Source organism: Callorhinus ursinus, unplaced genomic scaffold (assembly GCF_003265705.2).
Source record: "Callorhinus ursinus isolate GAN/ISIS: 27379988/994484 unplaced genomic scaffold, GSC_fseal_2.0 scaffold28, whole genome shotgun sequence".
NCBI lineage: Eukaryota > Metazoa > Chordata > Mammalia > Carnivora > Otariidae > Callorhinus > Callorhinus ursinus.
The window spans coordinates 20,575,960-20,600,945 of record NW_027397090.1 but is presented as its reverse complement, the minus strand read 5'-3'; the positions used below and the strand labels follow the sequence as shown (position 1 = coordinate 20,600,945).

General features: G+C 47.4%; 1 protein-coding gene across 1 annotated transcript in view; it reads left to right on the top strand.

The window, feature by feature from the left end:
* Positions 1-652: 652 nt before the first annotated feature.
* The window catches only part of FAM120A (family with sequence similarity 120 member A), a 90,667-nt gene continuing 66,333 nt past the window's right edge, over positions 653-24,986 (top strand). The window contains exons 1-4 of the mRNA XM_025891779.2: positions 653-850; positions 2,092-2,208; positions 14,480-14,726; positions 17,701-17,783. Of these exons, the coding sequence (XP_025747564.2) occupies positions 653-850; positions 2,092-2,208; positions 14,480-14,726; positions 17,701-17,783 (645 nt within the window). The remainder of the gene's footprint in view (positions 851-2,091; positions 2,209-14,479; positions 14,727-17,700; positions 17,784-24,986) is intronic.

Genomic DNA, 24,986 nt, shown 5'->3' with positions numbered 1-24,986 from the left:
CCCCCCCCGCGTGTGGCGGCGGCCGCGCGGCAACAGGTCTTGGGCGCCGCGAGGGGGGCTGCGTGGCGGCGGCGGCGGGGGGGGGGGCGGGGGGGGGGGGGGGCGGGGGGGCCGCGGCCGCCGGGGCGCGAGCTGCTCGGGGCCCGCCGAGGGGGCGCCGCTGTGGGCGCGCGGGCCCGCGTCCTCGTTCGCTCTCGGAGGACGCTGTTTGGGGAAGCGGCCTTGGGGGTCGCAGAGCCGCGGGGCTGGACGTGGTGGGGTTTTGTTGGCTCTGCGGCCTCACGCCCTGGCTCTGGGGGTCTGCGGGGCCCGGGCTCGAGGCCTCTGCGCGGGGACGCCTCGGCCGCCTGCGGCCGCGCGCCGGGCGCTCAGGCAGGGGCTCCTCGCTGAGCCGGGGCCTCGGACGGCTCCAGGGCCCGGCAGCCGCTGCGGAGACGGCCTGCCAGTCCGAGGCCCTCCACTCCAGCTTTGATTGCTTCCTTTTTCCTCGTTTTTTGTTGAAAATTTTGGGGTCTGTTTTGGTTTTCGGGCTGCTGCCACCGTGTCCTCCAACTTGTTTGCCATTATTTCTGCTTGAAAGTGCCTGAGCTCAAAGTTTGTGGAATTCGCTCTTCCTGCCTGAGCTGAGATGGTGGTGGGAAAGCCTGAGGTGATGGCGGAAGTCCCACCCCGATCCTGCTGCAATTGGCGACAGGGCCCCCGAGTCCGCGGGTCGTGGCGCCTGGGAGAGCGGCGATTGGTCCGCGGGCCTGGCCTGGCACCGCCGGCGCCCCCGGGGAGCTGGGCTGAGAGCCCGGGCGCTCGGGCAGAAGCAAGGCCGCGGCGATCCCAGCGCCTGTCGGCCTCCCGAGTATGTTGGGGAAGGCACGCGGAGACGGAAACGAGCGCCGGAAGGGCAGCACGAGCCTTCTGTCGAACGACTTTCAGGGGGCACGAAACATTCTGCAGCACTAGGTTCAGGGTGTACACAGCCTCTGTCTTTTGAAAGAACTGCCGGACTCTTTTCTAACTATAAAGAGGCGTCTTTATGTTCGTCTCTGCACCTCCCTGAATGTGTGGTTTACCTACTAGGTACTCAGACTTTGGACCAGTGTGTGAGTGTTTGGAAACTGGATCTGAGATGATTTCTCCCATTGAGGTTTCCAAGCACAAGGTGATTTTTCGTATGACTGTTTGGCTTTAGGTAAGCTTTTAGCTCCTGGTATAGAAGCCTAGTATAGTGCTAGTTGCACAGATTAATACAGTCACGGCTCAGTTACCTAGTACCCACTTAACCTGGCAGCCTCACCTTTTTGGAAACGTCTAAGAAATTTAGCTACTAGAAATTTCTCAGCTGCCAAGTGGGAGGTCAGGAAGTTTTGGTACAGGGACCCGAAGAGAAAAAACAAAGCTTTCTTTTTCCTCACTGGAGAATCAAATCCTCTCCTCCTCAGATTGGGTTCTGAGAAGCTTAGTAATACATTTCTAAACTCAGCGTGAGGAAAGGGTGCAGAGGAAAGTCGGCCAGAGTCAGGAGCGCCATTAATAGCAAGAAGCGAAACTTTGCAAGGGAGAAGATAAAAAACAAAAACAAAAGCAAAAAAACTGTAAAAACCAGACATAATTCTGTGGCCTATCAGGAAGAATTAGGAAGACAGTCCTATGTACTTGAGTAGCCACCGAGGGTGGCGCCGTGTTTATTCTGCAAGGATGATTTTGAGTCAGAAAAATTTATGTTCAGTGATCCCTAAGGGAATGAAGCAGTGTGTACTTTTTAAAAAAATATGTCCATTAAAACGGTTAAGTAAACTAAAACCGTGATAATATATCACCGTATGCCTGTTAGAATGGCTAAAACAAGCACTCCCAACAATACTAAGTGCTGACAAGAATGCTAAGCAGCTGGAAGCGTGTCACATGCCTGGTGGGAATGCAGGCTGGCACACAGCGTTCAGTATGCATTTATCATGTGCTCTGGCGGTGCTGCTCCGGGGTAATTACCCAATGAAACTTTTGTTCACACACAGACTGTACTTGAGTGTTCATAGCAGTTGTATTCATAACGGCCAGAACTGGAAACAGCCAAAATATCCTTCAGTAGGTGACTAAACAAACGGGTCCGTCCATGCTGTGCCGTCCTACTCAGCAGCAACAGGAAGTTTTCGTACAGGCAGCTGGTGGGTTGACTCTCTAAGGCTTTATGTTGAGCGAAAGAAGCCAGGCTTAAAGGTGTGATTCTCTTTCTGTGACATTCTCATGACCAGGTCAGTGGTTGCCAGAGGGCAGGGGTCAGGTGAGGGTGCAGGGATGGAGCTTTTTGGGGTGATGGAACTGTTAGGTACTCTGATGGTGATGGTGGGAATGCATTTTTTTTTTTTTAAAGATTTTTTAATCTCTTTTTTGACAGAGAGAGACAGCAAGAGAGGGAACCTCACAAGCAGGGGGAGTGGGGGAGGGAGAAGCAGCCTTCCCACCGAGCAGGGAGCCCTACGCAGGGCACGGTCCCAGGACCCTGGGGTCATGACCTGAGCCCAAGGCAGGAGCTTGATTACTGAGCCACCCAGGTGCCCCAAGAATGCGTTTTTAAAACCTTAGAACTACACATCAGAAGTAAATAAAAGTTAATTTTACTGTATGACAGTCAGTAGTTTTTTTTCTACAGTATTATGTAAAGTTGACATAGGAATTGCTGAAATTGACGTGAAATGTCACTATGTGTCATGTTGGGTCCATGAGGCATGTGTCTTACAAAAATCTACCATCTTGTTGGCCTTCTAGGCTTCTGTAAACTGGCAGAAAGGCTTACTTTCCTGTCAGCTTTGCTTAGAGAAATCTTTTTTGACTTTGAAGAGTATGTCTTTGGTAGAGTAATCATTGTAATTTTTTTGGTACAGTAATAGTTATATTTCTTTAACCATTAGAAGTTGGCCTATGAATCGGCTAATTTTGTTCAGGTCACTGAACTGCCTGGCCTGAGCTTGGCCTCTGCCAGTTACTGGGAGTGTTTCCTCTTGTGTGCTTTGAGTCATCACAACCTTTGTAACTTCAGGGAGGGACTGATATTTATTTAAAAATCTTCGTGGCATTAAATCCCTGGAGCTTTCCTAAATGTTCCTGCCACAAGACTTGAGTCGGTGTGGGTTTATAATGAAGACCTTCAGATCTTCCCCTGAGTCGGTGCTCTGGCATATTTACTTAGGTCTGACATAATAAAGCCGTGCTCCTGCTTTACGTCAATGGAAGTCTGTGACATTTGGCTGGGGCTTGAGATTTTGGGATGATGATGCGTACCCGTTGGGGCAGGGACTGACTTGTCGGGTGCCTGCCCTCACTGGGCCCTTTCACGGCGTTGCCTCATCTGGCCAGCACGGGGTTTTGTTACCCATTTTGTATAGGATGAGACAGGATTGCTGAGTAGGCTACATTTGGGGACAAGTAACCAGTAACCTCAAGAGGGAAGTGCTGAGTTGAAGGCAAAGTTCAGTTGCTTTGTGTAAGAATGCCTCAGGGGTGTGCCTACCTGCACTTCACTCCCAGGTCAGATCTGATAGCACAGTGCCTCTGCTGTGTTTTCCAGCTACAGTGGGAGCGGCATGGTTTCTATCCCGGAGGGGCCAAAAACTAGTAGTTACACCTTGTTCTCTAAGACCTTGAATTGACCAGGGAATACTTAGGTTGAAAATTGACCACATTACAACCAAAACCAGCCATCCATGTAAAAGACTTATTTTAAAATATTTATTATTTTGCAGTGTACCAATTTTGGACTGGCTTATTTCAGCCTAATGTCTTCAAGATTCATCCATGTTGTGACATTGTGTTAGTTACCCTCCTTTTTAAAGGCTGCATAGTATTCCACAGACCACATGTGGTTCACCCATCCTTCTGTCCATGGAAGCTTGGGTTGCTTCCCCTTTTGTCTGTTGTGAATAATGAATCATGCTGCTATGAACTTGGGTGTGCTCTGTTTGAGCCCCAGCTATAGTTCTTTTGGAGATGCCTAGAAGTGGAATTGGTAGATCATATGGTAATTCCATGTTTAATTTCTCGAGGAGTTGCCATACTGTTTTCTGTAGCAGCTGCCTATGTATGTTTTGTATTATACGTTACATAACATGTTATGTACTAGCACCGTATGGTTTTAATTTTTAATATTAATGTGATCACACAATACATTATTCAGCAATTTGCTTTTTTAAATAAGGATGTAAAAAATGTTTTTATGTTTATATAATTCTAATTCTTTTTAATGCCTGCGTATAGTGTTCCAATGGTTTACCCAACCCCCTGCTAATGGTGCACACACAAACTTGGTAGATCCAAGAGTGTGCATGTTTTACAAACCTTATAGGACTGTAGGCGCCTGGGTGGCCCAGTTGGTTAAGCAACTGCCTTCGGCTCAGGTCATGATCCTGGAGTCCCGGGATCGAGTCCTACATTGGGCTCCCTGCTCGGCAGGGAGTCTGCTTCTCCCTCCGACCCTCTTCCCTCTCGTGCTCTCTATCTCTCATTCTCTCTCTGTCAAATAAATAAATAAAATCTTTAAAAAAAAAAAAAAACCTTATAGGACTGTAGAGCCAGCATTATCAGACTTCACGTTTTTCAAGAAAGCTGGGAATCCAGACTTTTATTTGAAATTATCCCATTTAAAAAATACTATTTAAGCCAAACAAAATAGGCTGGGGGTTGGATTGTGCTCTTGAGCCCCCGATTTGTGATTTCAGCACTGATTTTTATAACATTCATCACCATGTCTAAATCTCTTCCCTTTTCTTGAAGTTAGACTGATCAAAGCCAGCATTTCTCCTTTGTATGCCTTGTTGAACCCTTTTCGATGATCAGAGTGCTTCTATTTCCTGGAGCTACTGAAATAAGACTTCCCATAATCGCCACTGTTCTCCACTACATGCTCTTCCTTCTCATAATCGCAGCATCACCTCTTTGAAGTTACTGCTGTCCACGTGTGCACACAGCTTTTGACCAGTCCCACAGCCTGCTCGCAGAGGCTTGTCGGGCCGTTGGTGTTATATGCTTGACACCGTGTCTCCTGACCCCTATTTAGCACACAGCTGACCACTCAGAACCCCCTTCCTGCCTCCTATCCCTCACATCAAGTGGCCATTGTGTTTGTGCTTTAGCCACCCCAGAGTGGGACCCTGTAATTAGTGGGAAGCTTCACCGTTAAGACTTTGAAATGCTGTCTCCCTTCTGTAGCCCCAACCCCTTCTGAGCTAGTCTTCATTCTTGTTTCTGTTCCATCCTCTGTGCACCTGGGCTCCTCTGATTTTGCTTATAACCTTCACTGGTTTGAGCCTCGTCATCCACTTCAGGGTCACACTCCTGGCCCCCTAGAGTCGTCGTGTTGCCCCCTCCCCCTGCATTTCATGACCCAGCCTGCCGGTCCCTCTGCAAGCCCGGCAGTCTCCCACATGCCCTTCCTCACTCCAGTACCCCCACCATGTAAACTCTCCAAGTGGAGCCTATAGGCTGAATAAGTGATTGTGCAAACCCCTTGGTGGTTGTGAAACCAAATTATTGGGTATTTACCAGCATTTAGAAAAAATGATACAGAATAATAAAATAGAGCAAAAAGTACACACACTCAGGGTACCATTTTATTCACCAGTGTCTAAGTGTGGGCAGCCGTCAGAATTGTATCTCATCTGACTGGGCCCCACACCTGCTGCCTCACCGGTGGAACTCATCCTGCATACCTTGTCAGTGCGGCCTGCGGGCTCCTCAGGTTAGTCAGTTCTGCCAACAACTTGAACAAAACCATTAATCCAAACTCTGTACTGAGGTTCAGACCCTCCTGAACTGAGTTCCTTCCACCTGCCCGCATGGCTCACAGTTCCTCTGCTCTACTTTGTCAGTGCTTCAGCATTCCACTCCCTGCTTCCCCAGGAAACGTCCAGCTTCCCCACTCTGTTCATGTTTCTCCTTCTTGTCCAACTACCCACTTCCGCTGGTCAGGATTTTGCTCATACTTTAAAGTCCATGTCAGGTGCCAGCTTCCTTCATGGAGCCTCTTTTTTTTTTTTTTTTTTAAAGATTTTATTGATTTATTTGAGAGAGAGAGAACATGAGCGGGGGGAGGGGCAGAGGAAGAAGGAGAAGCAGACTCCCCATTGCTCCATCGCAGGACCCTGAGATCATGTCATGACCTGAGCCAAAGGCAGACGCTTAACTGACTAAGCCACCCAGGCGCCCCACATGGAGCCTGTTCTGATGATCCCACAGGTGGACCAGGGATACGCACAGTGCGCCTGTGCATCTGTGCTTCCTGGGTTCCGCTTTGTTATAGCTACCTGTGTGTGCATCCCCAGCTGACTGGAGGCTGCTTGAGGCTGGGGACTCAGTTTACTTCTCTTGCATATGTGTAGTATAGGTGCTTAACTTTTTAATCAGATATTTGCTTTGTTCTATTTATATAGACAGACACATTTAATTATTTTCTTACAACACCTGGATCAATGGCCATTGTGTAAGATTTATTTTCTCACTTTATATTCCTGATACTCTCTTTTCTGATTGGTCCCCAGTCAATGATTCATCCTCCCTTTAGCAAAAATTGAGTACCTGTTATTGGCCAGGCATTAAGGCAGTCTATTAAAGAGATTGCAAAGGAAAAAAAGAAGTCTCAGCCTGTTATATAGCCTGGCAGCCACAGTCCTTGCTAATCATGCACACTAATGTCGTCATCTGAAGGAAAAGTAAAACCTCTATCTTTTGACAAGTAGGAAGTTATCTCTTGGAGCCAAGTGCTTAGGCTTCCTAAGAAGACAGGGAGATGGCACAAAACCCTCTTTTTATTATTATATATTCTTTTTTTTTTAAAGATTTTATTTATTTATTTGAGAGAGAGAGAATGAGAGAGAGCACGAGAGGGAAGAGGGTCAGAGGGAGAAGCAGACTCCCCGCTGAGCAGGGAGCCCGATGCGGGACTCGATCCCGGGACTCCAGGATCATGACCTGAGCCGAAGGCAGTCGCCTAACCAACTGAGCCACCCAGGCGCCCTTATTATTATATATTCTTAATTTTATTTTTTTTAAATTGTGGTAAACTATAACAAAATTCTACTGTTTTAACCATTGTTAAGTGTACAGTGTGGTGGCATTAGGTACATTCACACTGTTGTGCAACCATCCCCACCTTCTGTTTCCAGAACTTTCTCATCTTCCCAAACTGAAACTCTGTCCCCACTAAACACCCAAACTGCAACTGTATCCCTCCCCACCCCCCCTCCTAGCCCCTGGTGCCCACTACCTACTCTGTCTTGGAATTTCACTGCTGTCGGGACCTGATGTAAGTAGAATCGTACAGTATTTGTCCTTTTGTGACCAGCTTATTTCACTTAATATAGTGTCCTCAAGGTTCATCCGTGTTTTGTAGCAGGTGTCAGGAGTTCATTCTTTTTCAAGGCTGAGTAATATTCTGTGTCTGTACATATTTTCTTTATCCATTCATCTGTTGATGGTTGCTTCCACCTTTTGGTTGTTGTGATAGTATTATTATGAAAATGGGTGTACAAATACCTGTTTGAGTCTCTGCTTTCAGTTCTTTTGGTATATACCTGGAAGTAGAATTGCTGGATCATAGGGTAGTTCTCTGGGTAATTTTTTGAGGAATGGTCATACTGTTTTCCACAGCAGCTGCGCCCTCTTGCATCCCCACCAGCAGTGTATGAGGCTCCAGTTTCTTCACCTCCTTGCCAACACCTGCTTATTTGTGTTTTGTTTATTTTTTTGATAGTAGCCATCCTTATGGGTGTTGAATGGTATCTCATTGTGGTTTTGATTTTCATTTCCTTTATGATTAATGAAATCGAGAATCTTTTCATGTGCCACTCACTTATTTTAAAAGAAATTATTTTTCCTTCTAAGACTACTGTAACCAGTTCTTATAGAACAGGCAAGAGATGTGTAAGGTAAGAAGCTCTTCAGTTCTGATTCCAGATTTCCTGAAGGGGAGAGACTTAGTTTTTAGAGACATCGCTAAAATATGTCATAACTTGAAATTGCCCTTTTAATGTTGACAACAACAATAAAAATCTTCCACCAAATTGGAGTTGACTTTTATGTCCTCATTCTTCTGTTGGACTCGAGCAGCATTGAGTAGCCTGAGTAATCTCACCCACCCAGGACCTGGCAACTAGAGTTCAAGATCAAGGTGTCATTTTTTAAAAAAGCAAAAGAATTTAGGTCGACTCCTGTCCGCCTATGTTCAGGTTAACTTAACATCTTTTAAATCTCATAAGTGGCTGGAGGGTGTGTCACATTATTCCCTGAGCTGGTGTAAAACCGTTCTAAAGAAAAACCTCACACAGTATTTTTTTTCTTGATGTCGGAAAATCTATTTATGACAACTCATAGTGTTTCAGGTCCCATATGTTTGAAAAGTATGAAGAAGCAGATCCTTTCTCATGCAGCTTTCTTAAAGACAAATGGTAGCCAACTTCTATATCAGCGTTTATTATTGATGAAGGACTGAACTGTTTACATGCAGTTGCTCGTTAACCGTTGCAGCTGCCCTTTGAGGTAGGGATGGTGTTACTTTTGCAGATGAAGAAGTGGAAGTGCAGAAAGTGTTAAAGTGGGCAGTGGGGTTCACCCCCCTGGCGCCAGAGACAGAAACCTGCCTTTATGGCGGTTGTGGTCTCGGGGTACCAACCTGGGGTTTTCTTTACTGAGGCCATGCAGAATTCCAGGTTTGCCTCACTCTCGGGGAGGGAGGCTTTACCCCTCTACTACTGCTTGTAGGAAGGGGGGGGGTGTCTCAGGGCTTCAGGTTTTTAGCTTGAAATAATCATCCCAGTATCGTGTATCATAGTTTTTCCTCACTTCTAAAATTAGAATTAAGAACCAGGTGTACCGATTTCGTTCTATTCTGCCCAGTTTGCACCTGGAGTTGGGGGCCAGGGAATTGGAGAAGCAGGGTGCTGTCCTCTGGCAGCTTAGGTGGGAGGCAGGCCCCAGAGCAGAGGGCCTACAGGCCCGGAGAGGAGATGCTCAAAAGAGAGGGACAGCCAGCGCCTGTCAAACCCTGCTTCCCTGAAGCCTAACTGACATTTACGTTTTATCTTTAATTAAATATTTGCTTTTCAAGTCCTGTTTTGACGCAGCCTAGACCCTTTTCCTGTCCCTAGCCAGACCTTGCACTGACCCAGTCCCAACACCTGCTCTTTGAGGTGGTGCTCGTCTTGAGGCGTTGTCCCTGGGCCCTCTGGCCAGTGGACTTGGTTCATTTATTCGCAGGTTTGTAGTGGCCCAATCTCACCTGCAGTGGGCTCTCCTGCTTCCTGAAGCCCCACGATCTGCAGAGAGATGTGTTTTCACATAATAGGATCTTAGACTGTGCTGTTCATGCCTGTTAATGCTGTGTTCACCTGGTGAAGTAGCTTAAAATAGTCTTCCAGCTGGTGTCTTGTAGACTGTTGACTTTTTTCTTTTTTAAAATAAACTTCTTAACTGTGGAATAATTTTAGGTTTATAGAAAAGTTGCCAAGATGGTACAGAGGGTTCCTGAATATCCTTCACTCTGCTTCCGTGCACGGTAACAGCTTGTGAGCGAGCGGTTATCAAAACTAAGAAGCTCGCATTGATGCGGTACCATGAGCCTCACTGTGTTCTAACATTCAGTGCTTATTCCTCCTTCCGCTGGGGTTCTTTTAGGCTCCGGGCCCCAATCTGGGTTGCCCTGTGGCCTTCAGGTATCTCATCTCTTCAGGCCCCTCTGGTCCAGGACAGCTCCTCAACCTCTGCTTCTTTGGGTTATTGAGCAGGTATTTTGTAGGCTGGCCTCCAGTTTGGGCTGCCTGATGCTTTCTCGTGTTTTGGGGAGAAGGCCCCGGAGGTGCAGTGCCCTTTGTCACACCATACCGTGGTGGAGTCTGCTGGCATCTGCTCTATGATGGGACTTCATCCCGTTGCGGGTTTGCTCCTTTGGAAGTGGTCCTTTAGGCTAGCCCCTGCTTGGGGGGACGGTGGGGGTGAACTTCAGCTCCTGGGAGGGATTTCACATTACTGTTGGAATTCTTGTGTAGGGCGGACTGTGTTTATGTAATCACTTGTTTGGACTAATATGGGCTCGTGTATTAGTTTTATACTTTGGGTGATAACCTAGTATGTTCTTTATTTTGTTGCATAAATTATTCTAGCTTTGGCCATTGGGAGTCTCTTGGGGTGGGGGGGTTTCCTGTGTCCTGACACACCCCTCCTTCGTTTTGTGAGCACCTCCTTCCTTTCTGGCACTACAGAGACATGCCCTAGGGCTGTCTTGGATTTCCCTGCCCTGGCATCACCCATTTTTCTCAAGGGCCCTGGTTCCATTTCGTGGAGAACGGAATTTAGAAACCACATCAGAGCGCAGGTGTTCTCACTCCTGGGGTGTCCCTGCTTTTCAGCTGCCTGTCCACAGCGGGCAGGTGTGTGTGTTCACACGTCACCTCTGATGATTTCTGTGCCTGTCAGTTCATAGGACGTCTCCATGGCTAAGCTGGCACCATAGGGTCGTGCCAGCCTCCTCCTTTTGCCCATGTGTAACCCCGTTGTCTGACGGTGAGACACCTGGCTCGTCCACCATTCATGATGTGGTCTCAGCGCAGTCACCTGCACCCCTGTACCCTCGAGATACACATTACCAGGAGAGGTCAGCATCTGTGTGGTGCCTGTCCTCAGAAATCTGACCTTCCATTCAAAACATTGTTCTCCAAAGTAACCTAGGGCAGCAGCCCCCACCCCACTCAGAGAGGTCATTTCAGACTTTTCCAGTACAATTCTGTACCTTAGCCAGTCTGCACTCATTCCTGGCCCCCAGATGTCCCGGCTGATTTGTTTTTAATTTGCATACGTTAAAGTTCATTCTCCATGTGAGAGGTGTAGTTGTATGAGCTTGGACAGTGCATAACGTCATGTGTGTCCACCACCTAGATCCCCAGCTCTGAACTCTGGCCTCAGGGTTTTGTGGTACCGGACCACCATGCGTCCATTACCCGCCCGCCGGGGGAGGATCGTGTCTCTGTTACCTTATGGTTTTAAGGCCATGTTGCCTTTCCTCAGGTAAAGGTGGGAGAGAATACCAGAAATTTGGAAGTTGAAGGAAACTTAAAGACCCAGGAATTGTACATTCCTGGCTGGGCAGGTGGGCGTCAAGCCAGAACTGGGACCTAGGCGTTCTGGGTCTGTCCCCTTTGCCGGCCCTCAGGGTGTCTGAGGTGGGAAAGATGAGCAAGACAGGGGCACAGGTCAGCCTACCTTGACTCGAGCCTTGAAGTCCATGCTCACAGGCTTGATTCCTCCATCTTTTGTTTTAGGACATTAATTCTAGTGGGCAGCTATTTTGAGGGAGGATTAAGGTATTGTTAATCATTTGCAAATTAGTGTTGTAGTGAATTAATAAGAGCTCATTCACTTTGCTTTTTAATGCCAACTGAAACCAGATGTTCTGAAAGAACAGGGAACTGTGCTTGGGATGGCGGAAGGAGGCGATGGTGGAGAGCCCCAAGTCTGCCCTCTGCGAGGCCCTCTGCCTGCTGCCTTCTGCTGGATAGAGCAGATCTCACCCATCTGTGCAGGTAGCTTAAAGACTCCTGGGTCCCTGTAATGGGGCCCCCAGTGTTCTTCTTTCTTTTGGCGTTTACCATGTGCCAGATGCCAGGCTAGACCCCTGGTTGGCAGATAAGTAAGTGCATGCCTTGTCATTCTTGGGGAAGGAAGAGCGTCTGTCCCCACTGTGGTGACACTGAGGTGGCCAGTGTGGGTGTGGCTTATCCTAGTGCTGCTTCAGCGTTTTTACTCATTTTTTTTTTCCTCTAAGGAAGTTTTCCGTTAAGCTTAATTGCACCATCCTGACACAGCTGTTGGCGTTTGCTGTGTCCCTTCCAGTGTTTCCCCACCGACGCAGCTTCGTGCTGCTCTGTGTACAGGGGATTGATTCTGAACAGTTTGCTTAGTGTTTTGTCGAAAGCTTTTCCCTGTGTTTCTGCACAACACTGCGGGCTGGTGTGTTTGCCCAGCTCCTGGATGTTAGCTTACGTTCTCCCATGGGAGCCTGCTGTGACTCTCTGACGCTCCCAGCGTTTGTTACCGGTGCTGGTTTCTTAGGCTCCGTTTCCTGGAGTGAGATCACTGGGTCAAAGGGCACGAACGTTTTAAGGTTCTGGAAGTATAGTGCTGATTGTTGTAGGAGTCTGAAGCCTTCCTTGAGAACTGCCAGATGAGACCCCATCCCTGCTTCCTCTGAGTTTACCACTGCCACCTCTCCGCTGTGCTCACCTCGGGCCAGTGCACCTGCCCTCCCCGCTGGGGCCCTCGTGGGCCCTCATGCCGGGCTGGCTCCCCTCCCCTTCCCGGGTGGCTGTGAGGCGTGCAGCCTGGTGACTGGCACAGGGGCGCTCAGGAAGGATGATGGCCCTGGCCGCAGCGTCCTGGGAGAGTGGTTTAATAAACTCTCTCACAAAACATACATACTGGGTGTGCGGTGTGCAGCTCCTGCACTTAATTCTGCCGCATCTCCACAGGATGCCTGGCTCTGGAGCAAGTTGCCACGCTGCCTTTTCTGGGACTCCTTGGAGGGGTGGGAGGTGAGGGGTGGTCACTCACAGTCTCCTTTCATTTCAGGGCTTCTGGGGAGATGGTGCAGATCTATGATTAAAGTTGTCTGGACGACAGCCAGGGTTTGCTGTGATTTAGAAATGCTTTAAGATGTTGCTGTCGTTATAAAGTTGTGCATCCTGAAGTGGGGGGAGGCGGGGGCTTGGGCTGGGAGAGGTGGAGCTGGCCTCATTTCAGAATTTTCTTAAACTGTACTTCTCTATTTTCGTGAAGGTACAGTGTTTTTAGATAAGGGATGAAAGTGCATTTTTTTATTCTAAGAAATAGAAATAAATTGACTAAATGTTTATATTTATGAAGTAAAATGTTTTTATGAAAGTATTAAGAGAATGCAGGGAATTACTTTTCCTTTAAATAGCATCTTTAAAGGGTTTGCCTTGCTTGCTTCTAAGTGAGATTTCATTATAACTAACTTTCCAACAAAATACGGTGATGACTTGTCCTGTGAAATTCAGTGAGAAAGGGGAGCAACTCCACAGTGTGCCCAGCCAGTGACCCCTGAACACTCATACTTACTGTTTGGATGTGATTTAGTTTTGATTTTAATTCAATATAGCCACACATTGGACAGTATAGTTCTAGATGCTTACATTTAAGGCACATGTTTTTCAACTTTAGGGCTCTTTGGGGAGTTAACTTTCCACCGTTAGCTGAGTCACTTGATTTAATTTAAAAATCTGTTTCTCAAATACCTTATCTATTGTAGAAACAAAAAATCTACCAGATTTCAGTTGGTTGAATGAATTTGGGAAATAGGAGAGGAATTGATTGTCTTTGACTTTATATATTTTAGGAAAGTGTTTTTCAAATGCCTTTTGGTATGTTTTGGGAGTAGAAAGATTCCTAGAGCCTTTTACTTTTCCACGGGTGTTGCCCGCTGCCCGCCCTTAGGATGCTACGGTCCCCGAGATACCTGGGTCCCCGGGATACCTGCGGTGGACCGCTCACCCTGGGAGAGTCGGGACGAGGAAAGAAGCTGCGGCTTTGTAGTCTTCATCACTAAGCAGGCAGTGAGTTTCAGCCTGGTCCCCATGGTGGTCCTGAGCCTGGGACTACACCACCAGGTCTGATCCTTTGCATAGGATAACCATGTGACAGTGTCGTTTGGGGTAAACGTTCACCTTTACTACTGTCCCCATATGCTGAGTACTTTAGCGGGTATAATAACTAGTAGATCTGTGAGTGAAGGGTAACGCTTGGCTTTTCTGTTAAAAAAAAAAATCCTTTTTATTATTTTATCTATTTGACATATTTCTTTTTTTTTAAAGATTTTATTTATTTATTTGAGAGAGAGAGAATGGGAGACAGAGAGCACGAGAGGGAAGAGGGCCAGAGGGAGAAGCAGACTCCCCGCCGAGCAGGGAGCCCGATGTGGGACTCGACCCCGGGACTCCAGGATCATGACCTGAGCCGAAGGCAGTCGCTTAACCGACTGAGCCACCCAGGCGCCCCCTATTTGACATATTTCTACTTTGAAGAAATTATTTGGTTTTACCGAGGTGGCTGGCTTCTGTCTCCTGCTTTGGCACTTGTTTATTTTCCTCTTCTATCCCTGTTTCTTCTCCCTCGTTTCCCTCAGAATGCTGTTACGGGGATCAACTGGCATTGTGTATTTTTAAGCAGGACGATCTTTGAATTTGACAAGAAATGGGCAGTTAATTTGCAGTCTGGGTGAGATTATAGTCACTGACCAGGAGATGGCTCCCACAGAGCTTGCTCCCACAGAACTTGCTCCCGGGAGCGGTGTGCCACACCCTGTTTATGGTTCTTTGATTCTTTGGCTCTTTTGGGTGTTTCTGTATCTGGGATCTGCAGGTTCTGCACAGAGGCATCTGCATGGGCGCTGTGGCGGGTGGGCTCTGACCACATGCTCCTCTCGCTTGCACAGGTGGCCCAGAGCATCGAGGACCACCATCAGGAAGTGATCGGTTTCTGCAGAGAAAACGGCTTCCACGGCTTGGTCGCCTACGACTCCGACTACGCGCTGTGCAACATCCCTTACTACTTCAGTGCCCACGCCCTCAAACTGAGCCGGAACGGGAAAAGTCTCACCACGAGCCAGTATCTGATGCACGAGGTCGCCAAGCAGCTGGACCTGAACCCAAACCGCTTCCCTATCTTTGCTGCTCTGTTAGGTAGGTGGGCAGTGTGAAAACTGCTTCATTTGATAGGGTTCTACGCTGGGAACACACTGATATTTTTAAATGTCAGTGCTGGAATGTTGTGGAGTGTGCCCCTCCTCAGTGGTGTTCCTTACTCAGTATTATTTTTTGGTGTTGCTGATAATGTGCTTCTTTTGTTCATAAGTATTTGTTTATGTGTTGTTCTTTCCGGGGCGGAAAACTAATTTTGTGAATAAATTCACTAATACTTTGGGGAAAATGATATTTTAAAATCACAAATGTTAAGCACATCCTCACTATGAAAATTATAGACATTTAACCCTTTGTCATAAGTCGTGTTTGTTAGAGAAGAAAATGTGTTGTGAACTCAGCTCTGTCATGGGTTCTTGTGTGTTGGGGACACTCACTGCTTTGGAAAGAAAAACAACAAACATAAGCTACCTTAGCTCACCTCCAATACCTGCATTTTAGGTGTCCAGAAACTCCCTCGGAGGAATTCCTCATGCTGGGTACCTAGAAAAGATGAAATCTTGTTTTGATTGAAGTTTTATATATTAATTCGTTTCATGTAAAAACGACTTTCCAATAGTTATATATTCATCTATCACTTTTGTTTGCATTTTGCAGTTTTTTCTTTTCTGTTCATTCCTGGTCTTGTGCTTGTAGTGTGCACATTTAAAGTTGCTTGGACACCCAGCTCTAGTGGCTGGTTTTGTAAGAACTGTGCCCACAGTGTGAATGGGCGTTCTGCAAGCTGGGCCCTCCTGGGATCACAGCCCAGGGGCCACAGTGGCGGGTGGGGGACTGCTAGGGACACACAGGCCCTGTTTGAACGCTCCGTGGTCTCCAGATAAGTGAGATCTTACTGTGTTCTCCATTTGTCTTCTTTGAAATGTGTACGATGGCAGTCATATTGTGGGCTGTGTTTAGATGTTTCTACTTATCAGATTTTATAAACATTCCAAAAAGTTTTACACAGTTAGAAATTACACTGAGGGAGCCACAATTTTTTTTGTGTTGTATTTGGTGATAGCATTTCAAACGGTGTAACCACCAATCAGTCAACAGTTCTGATTTTGCAAATTATTCTTGCTTGAATCTTACCTTAACTATGTGTTGTTAATTACGTGGCTGTTTTCTGTCCATTTGGCCTTGGGATTTGGAGAATTAAAACCAATTTTCTAAATATACTTTCATATTTTCAAATATTAAAATATAGAAGGTATTTTCTCTGATGTTAAAAGTGATTATGTAAATGGGGATATTATGAAAAGTTTCCTATTTACTTAAATGTTACACAAAATGACTTCGGCATATTAATTGACCTTAAATGAACTAGAAAATTGTATGCTTGCAGAATATCGGGATTCCCTAGCTAATTTGAGATATGGAGGATATTTGTTTATTGTATTTGAGAAACGTTGAATATATTTCTTAGGAGAGAGTGCAAACTCTGTACTCTTCTAGCTAAATTATCCTGTGAAGTCTTAAAATGAGTGAAAAACAGTAGTTACATTTTGAATAATAATAAATTTAGGGCTTGGAATTTCTTTAAAAATTTTAGGCAAGTTACAGGTAAAGTCTTAATTGGGCAAGCATTTTTATTTTAGATTTTGTGTAAAAGTTTCAGTGTCCTCAAATGAGAAAGATTATTTTTCTTTTCCTTTTCCTTTTTGTAATGGGCAGTGTAGTTATATGAGTTATTTTGTTTTAGAGGGGTTGGGTAGAATATTCAGTTAAGTATGTGACCCAGATTTTAGTAGACTATTACTGATGTTGGAATTGGCCTCATATTTTTTCAGATAGAAGCTTCAAAAAAAATCTAAGATGCCTGATACTTCACAGTAAAGTTCTGTGCACCTGTGAACCCAGGAAGGCAGTGCAAAGCTCAGTAAGACAGTGAGGACGTAACTTTGCTCCTCTGGAATTCATGACAGTTCAGCGCTCATGTGTCGAGTACTTTCATGTTTAGAGTATTAAGATTAATTAGTTACTAAGAACTCACCTTCTTTTTTTTTTTAAGATTTTATTTATTTGAGAGTGAGAGAGCACGCACAAGCAAGGGTGGTTAGGGGCATTGGGAGAGGGAGAAGCAGACTCCCCCTGAGCAGGGAGCCCGATGCGGGGCTCGATCCCAGGACCCTGGGACCATGACCTGAGCTGAAGGCAGACCCTTCACCAACTGAGCCACCCAGGCGCACCGAACTCACCTTGTTTTGCTTTCTCTTAGTAGTTAATTAATGAATCTGCCTTCTCAGTGGGGAGGGGACTAAATCATGATAAAAGAATCACAGAATTATTCAGGAACTTGACACTTTCAAATTGCATCGAGAGAACTAACACACTAATGATGTTGGTATGTTGGCATCCAAGTGCTACAGTGAAGGGAGAGTGTTCCCCAAAATATAGTTTCTCAACCGAATGCAGTTTTTATTTTTGATGCAGTCCTGGTGATAAGGCGTCCAGCCGAGTGGCATTCCTGGTGCTGGTGTGGTCTGTGCTTCGTCATCTGTGGGTGATGGTGGAAGTGATGGGAGGAGGTATGACCATGTCACAAGTCACATAGCCTTGCTTAGAGAGATTCTGGAAGTGCGCGGTCTGCCTCTGCTGTGGAACCTGGAGTTTGAAGCCTAGGGTCTTGTGAGCAAATGAAACCCGATATCCCAGCATTGTCAGACTGACCTTAACACTGTCGAGCGAAGTCACTTCAGTTTTACGCAGTTTGTTCAGTTGGAATGCTGTTGCAACTGTCCTGGAAACTCATGTCGTGCTGAGGCAGCTGCAAGAGGTCTGCCTGCTGTCTGTGGCTTTATATGAAAAGATAAAGAAGTATTTTCAGTGTTTGTGTGGAAGTTTTATGTGGTATGTCAAAGGAGACGGTCCTAAGTTACCGCAGCATCTAAAATGAAGCCCCTAGGGACCTGCGGATGGTGGCGTGCAGTGTCAGTGACGCGCTCTTTCTCACTGTGCCATGTCTGTGTTGCAGGGAATCACATCCTGCCCGACGAAGACCTGGCCTCCTTCCACTGGAGCTTACTGGGCCCAGAGCATCCACTAGCCTCGCTGAAGGTACAAGTGCACTTCGTCTCCAACACTGGTGACCGTCGGCTGTTCAGTTTGCTGCTGCTGTAATAATGTGAATGATGTCCCATTATTGTAGAAGGAGATAGGCTGCAGAGCGAGCGATACCACGCCTCCCCTAACTTCACCATCAGCACTGCCTTGGCAAACCCACAAACCTGCCTTATCTTGTTCCCAACACTTATGCTTTAGGGAGATAAATGAATGTCCTTAAACGTCTCCTTAGAGGAATTCATGCTGTGTTCCTAGGTAGGTGGAAATCTTTTAGCTGAAGATTTTTATATCGTTTTACAAATCCTGATATTTTCAGTAGGTAATAACAGTCAGCTGTTATTTGGATCATGTCTTAGCATAGTTTGATAAATTTCATAGTGTCCTGTAATTTTCTAAAATTAAGAAAGTCTAATTAATAATTAAAGTTTTAGTGTTTGGGTGATGGAGGGGACCCAACCAAGTTCATTAGAGAAATGTTGCCTTTATACTGTTTTATTAACACTTTATATTTTTATCTTTCTTGCCTTCCTGTTGTGAAAGTGAGGAGCGTCGGAAACACGCACGGTTTTCTAAAATGGGTGGGCCGTGGGGACGCCTGCTGGGCATGTACTGGCCAGCAGCCTCCTGGGACTCCGAGTCCCCTTTGCCGTGACCACAGTCGCTCTTGGGGGGCGGGTGGGAAGTCTGTCGGGCAGCCTGGGCCTTGGTTCCTGTAGCGAAGGGGCTGCTCGGGATGGTTCCCAGGGATACTTCTGTGAAATTCTGTCTCCTGTCAGATTGACCCTCCCGCTGTAAACCGTCTCCTGTGGTGGTTAGTTTCAAAGCGGATTTTGTGTGTAACTTGGAGTGAACTTTGGAGAAACCGGATCATTCAAGCACATCTCTTTCCTGCCTCTTTCCTCTGGCTCCTTGCCCCCTGGGCCCCTCCCTTCCGGCGTGCTGGCTGTTGGGATGCTTTCCTTGTCCTTCTGACAGTTCTTGGGCCCAGGGTTTTCAACTTCTCCTCTTGTTAGAAGCTGCTTGTTTTCTTCATCCTTGAAGGAGAGAAGCTTTCTTCCTGCTGTTGGCCATAGTGTCATTCCTGTGTCCCTGTGGATGAAAGTGCTGCAGTTTTTGGTCCTGGTGGTCCACTGCTAATGTCCAGCCTGAAGGCAGGTGCACTTGCATGAGGTGTTGTGCTCATCAGGTTTGCCTGGCAGTGAGCTTTTGTAGGTGGGGACGAAGGGAAGGCTGGCTTCTTACAAGGGTCAGGCAGTTTTGGGTAGCAGCGGAGAGGCTCCCGAGACCCCAGACCACACGTGCATTTCAGCCGAGCTGGCCTTGGTCACGCGTCAGACATTAGACAGCAGCACTGTTTGTGGGATTAGTGGGGGACCAGCTCAGTCTCCTGGCAGGTCGCTAATATCGTTAGCATGTGCTTTTCCTAACTTTGTTTAAGAAAAATATTAAGTACATGAAAAGTTGAAATAGACAATCTCCATCCACGTATCTACTTGGTTCTACAGTTAACATTTTGCCATAAAGTATATTTATATCTATCTTTGTTTTTTAACTCCACTATTTGGAAGTTAGTTGCAGACATTCTAACACTTCGCCTGTGAAAACTTCAGTTTATATCACGACCCCCTAAAAATAAGGCTAATCTCTTCCTTACTCATATTACTATTAGCACACCCAACTACATCAGCAGTAGTCCCTAGTGTTCTGTAAGGTCAAGTTCATGTTCACATTTTTCACTTGTTCCTGCAAGTCATTTATGGTGTGTGTGTGTGTGTGTGTGTTTTAAGTCAGGATCCAGTCGGGTTTTTTGTATTATCATCGTGTGTATTGTACATATCAGCTGGGGGTTTTTGTGGGTATGATGGAGAAGCAATCTGCAGTAATTTTTCAGTGACTTGCTAAGTTCTGGGTATTTCAGAGTCATGGTCTAAAATGCAAGCGCATTTCGCTTTGAGTTCAGATATGGCACAGTGTTTATGTTTTCGCCTTTTATGTACCCATCCTGTGTGCAGCATCATTTCGGCATCGTGGCAGATGTGGGGAAGTTGGACATGATGGTGTCCTTTCTCATGAACATCCCTGCTGTGTCACACTGTTCCTATCCTCTCTGCTTTACCCCGCTCGTAAAAGTAACCACATCTTTTGAAAATTTGGTTAGTTGTGTGTGACACTTTCTTGTGATTTTTAACAGTCTGTGGTATACACAGCTTTCATAGGCATCTGATTCATGTCCCCAAGTGCAGGTGCTCCTCGCCCTTTCTTGTCCTACTGTATTGCGTTTTGCCAAAGTCACTCCCACTGGATTGCTGTTTCCAGAAGGTGGGTGTTCTGTGAACTCCTTACGTGATGAGCCCAGAGCACCCCTTGCCATGGAGGGGTCTTCACCCTCTCCGCAGCGACCTCCTTGCCCACAGCTCCAGGTGGGTACAGAACAGTGCAGACAGCCAGATCAAGGGGTGATACCTGCAGACAGTGGGCAGGGAGGGGAACAGACTCTGTGTGCCGTACTGTTAATCAGGGTTGTGCTCACTGGGGTGGGAGGGCAGTGCTGGACACACTGAGAACCTAAACTCTCACAAGGTGGTAGAAGAGAGGAGGTGAGGCAGCTGGGCAGGTGTTGAGCTTTTTTAGTTCTCAGTTTCTATGGGAAGAGGTGCTGGTAAGGTGGCATCAGATGTCTTAGGCTTGATTCAGAAGTAAAGAATATTTCATTTGTGTTCAGGACAGCAGGCAGCCATCTTATGTGATGGAAAATTCTAGAACTAGGGGCGGGGCCTTTGGGGCATGGGGTGGTCAGTCCTGGTGGGAACACCTCCTGGCCATGAGCACATGCTGAGTGAGCTCCGTTTTTAAATGTGCTTTTTGGGTTTTAATTGCTCTATGATTTTGAGTCCTAGTGAGTGGTAGAATTTTTATTTTGGATAGGCATTTAGTTTTAATTTTGAAAATGTTTTTAAGTTGGACCATTAGTTACAGGTCTTTGTATTCATTTTAATGGTTGTCCTAAACTTCATGTTCAGTTTCACGCATTTGGAGTTTTTATCCTGATCAGTGGTTCTGACCGCCAGGCATCTCCTGTCACGGAGCCCCTCGTCCACCTGTTGTTTGGGCATGCCCCCTTGCAGGTCTGGGCCGGTCTAGGTCACTCCCTAGACCTCCTGGGGCACACGCATGCACACCTGGTGCCCCACCAGCGACCTCTGCATAGTAAGCGCTATAAGGCGGCTAAACCAGAGACATTTCCCTTCTTGACACGAGCCATGTGTGGGACCAGAAAGATAAGCGATAAAGCTGGGATTTGCCGGGCATTTACTCCAAAAGTGCCACTTGCTTAGAAAGCTTGTTTTTCTTTTTATAGCAGCTTTATTGAGTTATAATTCACATGTCATAAAATCTATCTTTTCAGAATATACAGTTCAGGGATTTTTAGCTTTCACAGAGTTGTGCAACCATCACCACTATCTAATTTTGGAATATTTTCATCACCCCAAAAGAAACCCAGTGCTTACTGGCAGTCATTCCCCGCTTTTCCGCCTCCCTGCCCATGGCAACCACTGATCTGCATCTGTCTCTGGACACTTGATATAAGTAGACTTACGTGTCCTTTTGTGTCTGGTTTCTCTCACGAGCGTAACTGCCTGGTTCATCCGTGCAGGAGCAGCTGTTGGTGCTCACTCCTGTTTCTGGCAGGAGGACACTGTTTCCCTGGGGGTGGACTCAGCTGGTGGACATTCAGGTTGTGCCTACCATTTGGCCGCCGTGAGCATCTGTGCCCACGTCTGTATGGACTTTCCTTTCTGTCAGGCATGTGCCTGGGGCCAGAGTTGCTGGTCCTGCTCGCCTTCTCGTGGAGCCACCGGAAGGCTTCCTGCGGGGGCTGCCCCGCTCACACTGCCAGCAGCAAGTGTGTGAGGGTTCTGATTTCCTCACATCCCATGCCAACACTTGCTATTGTCTGTTGTATTTTCAGCCATCCCAGTGGGTGTGAGGGGGTTTTGATTTGCATTTCTCTGATGAGTAATGGTGTTGAGCATCTTTTCTTGTGCTCGCTGACCATTCATTTATCTTCTTTGGAGAAATGTCTGTTCAAGTGCTTTGTCCATTTTTAAATTGGGTAATTTGTCTTTTTATTATTGAGTTGTAAGGGCTTTTTTTAGTTTTTGTGTTTTTGTTTATTTTGTATTCTGGATTCTCTTAGCAGACACATGATCTGCAGATACTCTCCCCCATTCTGTGGGCTGTGCTTTTCCTTTCCTGATGTGGCTCTTTGGTAACTCTGAAGAGTTAGGCCATCTGAATACCACCTCTCACTCTCCTAGTGGCTGTACTCTAGTCACTTTTTGTCACTTGGGAAAGCCTTGGGGACCTTGCCAGTCTCCCCTTTACCTTCCAGAGCCCTTGTGAGCTCTGTGCACTGGGGCTCCCAGACAGCTTGGCTGCACGTCCTTCACCACCTGTCAGGTCTGCAGTGGCCCTGCTGGACCATGGCCTCCTGGGCCCAGCGGCCTGCCCTGGGTCTCCTCTCAGAAAAGCTCCATCTCCCCTCGTAAACTTCACTATCCCTTACCCTCTGTCACCAGTGCCACCTTCTGCTGGGGCTTGTTCTCAGTGTGAACACTTGCTGCTGGGCCTCTGTGGGCTCTCTGCTCGCCTCCTTTCATACCGCCCTTCCGGGGCACCCTCTCAAGCTGGTTATGCCAGCACCACCTGCTTTGGGCTCCCCATCAACCCCCTGCCCAGCAAACTCTCCTCCCTCGAAGGTGCTGTACTGTCTCTTTTTGAGGACTGCCCGCCTGAGCAGGTGGTGAATTTATAGTTGTGGTTGAAGAAGGACCTAAACAAGTGGAAAGAAACACTGTGTTCATGGAATAAAAGACTTACTTAGATTTTATTACCTCCCTATCAGAATCCTAGCGAATTTTTTTTTTGAAGTAATTGAAAACTGATTTTAAAATTCATGTGGAACTGCAAAGGACCTAGAATAACAACAAAAATGTTGAGAAGGAAGAACAGAGTTGGAAGGCGCTCATGTCAGAAGCCCAAGGTAACGAAATGGGGAAGGGATAGTTTTTACAGTAATGTGCAAAATTGAAACATGTGCAAAAATGAATATAAAAATCAAGTCTCGAAGAAACATAAGAAATCTTTACAACTTTAATTGAGGCAAAGATTTCTTAGTGAAAAGAATGAAAAGCAAGCGGCCGAGGGAAAGGGTCAGAGTGTGTCTCTGGTAACAGACCCATGTCCAGAATTTGTAAAGGACAGCACAGTAAGATGATAACAACCCAGCAAAAAAGGATGGGGGACAGTTGGAACAGGCATTTTCCGGAATGTTCAGTAGGTGCACAGAGGCCCTCTACATCATTAGGGAATGCCAGTCACAGCCAGGGGAGGCGGCAGGACAGCATGGGCCTCCGCTCTCCAGGTGGCTGCCAGGAGAGCACGGCGAGTGGCCACCTGGATAGCAGCCCAGCACCTTCGCACAACACTGAACACACACCTCCTTGTGACCCGCACTCCCACTCACCGACAGTCGCCCCAAGTGAAGCTGTGTGTTCACATACACCTGGGTCTGAGTGGCCCCCGTGGCTTTACGTGGGGCCTCCGAATCACCCCTCGGCCGACTGGTGAATGATGGGTGGATAGAGTCACACGGGGAGGCCCCGGGAGTGGGGAAGAAACAAACTTCTCTTCAGTGAGAACTCAGACACAAAGGAAAGCTGTGAGACTGCCTCTGCGTAAACCCCAGAAAGGGTAGAACTCAAGAGAGGGTGCTGTGTGCAGCTGCTGCCTAGGGCTGGCCGGGAAGGGGCACAGGGGGCCGGGGGCGTCTCGGGCACTATTCCCCATGGCAGTGCTGGCTCTGCTAAGGTGTGCCTTCCTCAGAACTCAGTGGATTGTGTGCCTGAGGTGGATGGGTTTTACTGCATGTAAAATGCCTCCGTAAAGCAGATTTAAACATTAGGGTCCCCATCACGACCCAGGCTGCCCATGTCTGCAGGTAAAATCCCTCCTCATGAACATTCATTGCTGTCTTCTAGGCTCTCCTGGTCACACACTGCTCCCACTTACCCTTCATCCCAGCACTGGGGCTGCTGCCCCCCAGGCCCCCTCCCCGCTGCCTGTTCTCCCCAGCTAGGCCCATTGCCACTGCCTTTTTCCAGTCTGAGACTGGCCTGTGATGTGTTCTCGAGCCGAGCCGTTTTCACTGGATGCTTCTGGGGCCCTGCAGACCCAGTCCCGTCTCCCCTGTGCTCTCATGGCCCTCAGTTTGTAAATGTGCTCCAGTCTTTCCCACATTCTCCCAGCCCCACAGATCCTCTACAAATCTCCGGACGGTGGCCTCTAGTAATGTGCTCAGCAGCTTAACCCTGTAGTGAATTTAGGCCACGACAGTGGGCCTTTGTCCAAGGCCGCTGAAGACTCGGTTGACGTCTGTGAAGTGTTGAATGGTTTTCATCTCCCTGGGGTGTGAAACACTCAACACTCAGGCACCCTCTTCTCCTTACCTCTGCAAACTCCTGCTTTTGTTCCTGGACCCCAGCCTTGTTCTGTGTTCCTCATGTGCCACATCCTCTCCCTGACTCCTGTGTGAACGGGCTCCTCTGCTTGTATGTGTGTGTGTTCCTTAGTCCATGTGCATCTTACTGCGGCTTCAAGCTTTCTGCCACATCTCATCTGCTCTTAGGGTTTCAGCTGCCATCGCTGTGTTGACCACTCTCCAGTGTAGTTCAGCCACGAGACCCCTTCCCTGACTGCGGGGTGTAGCCCACCATCTGCCAAGGCATCTCCACTGGGATGCTCCGCCTGCACACCAAATAAGGTATTCCTCCTTGCCTAAGTGGGTTTATCCCCTGTGTTCTGTTTCTCAGAGAGTGATACCAGCTGTCCCTGTTGACCCTCTAGGGTACAGCTTGGGGGTGTCTCTGATTCTTCCCCTCTCCCACATCTGGTCTGACCCTTCCTGACCCCATCCTTTCCTTCCTGACTGCCTGTAGTGGCTGTGCTCAGGTGTGTGCCAGAGCCCTTGGCCCCCATGCCCATCCTCCCTGCGTCTGACAAGGCCTGACCGCCTATCTCTCCTGTGGACAGTCTTTTCTGTGGCTCCCTTCATCAATAGCATGGATTCGGGTTTCATGGACCTGTTAAAAAAAAGGTTGGGAGGGCTACTGTAGTGTTGCCAACTCTTAGCTGTTT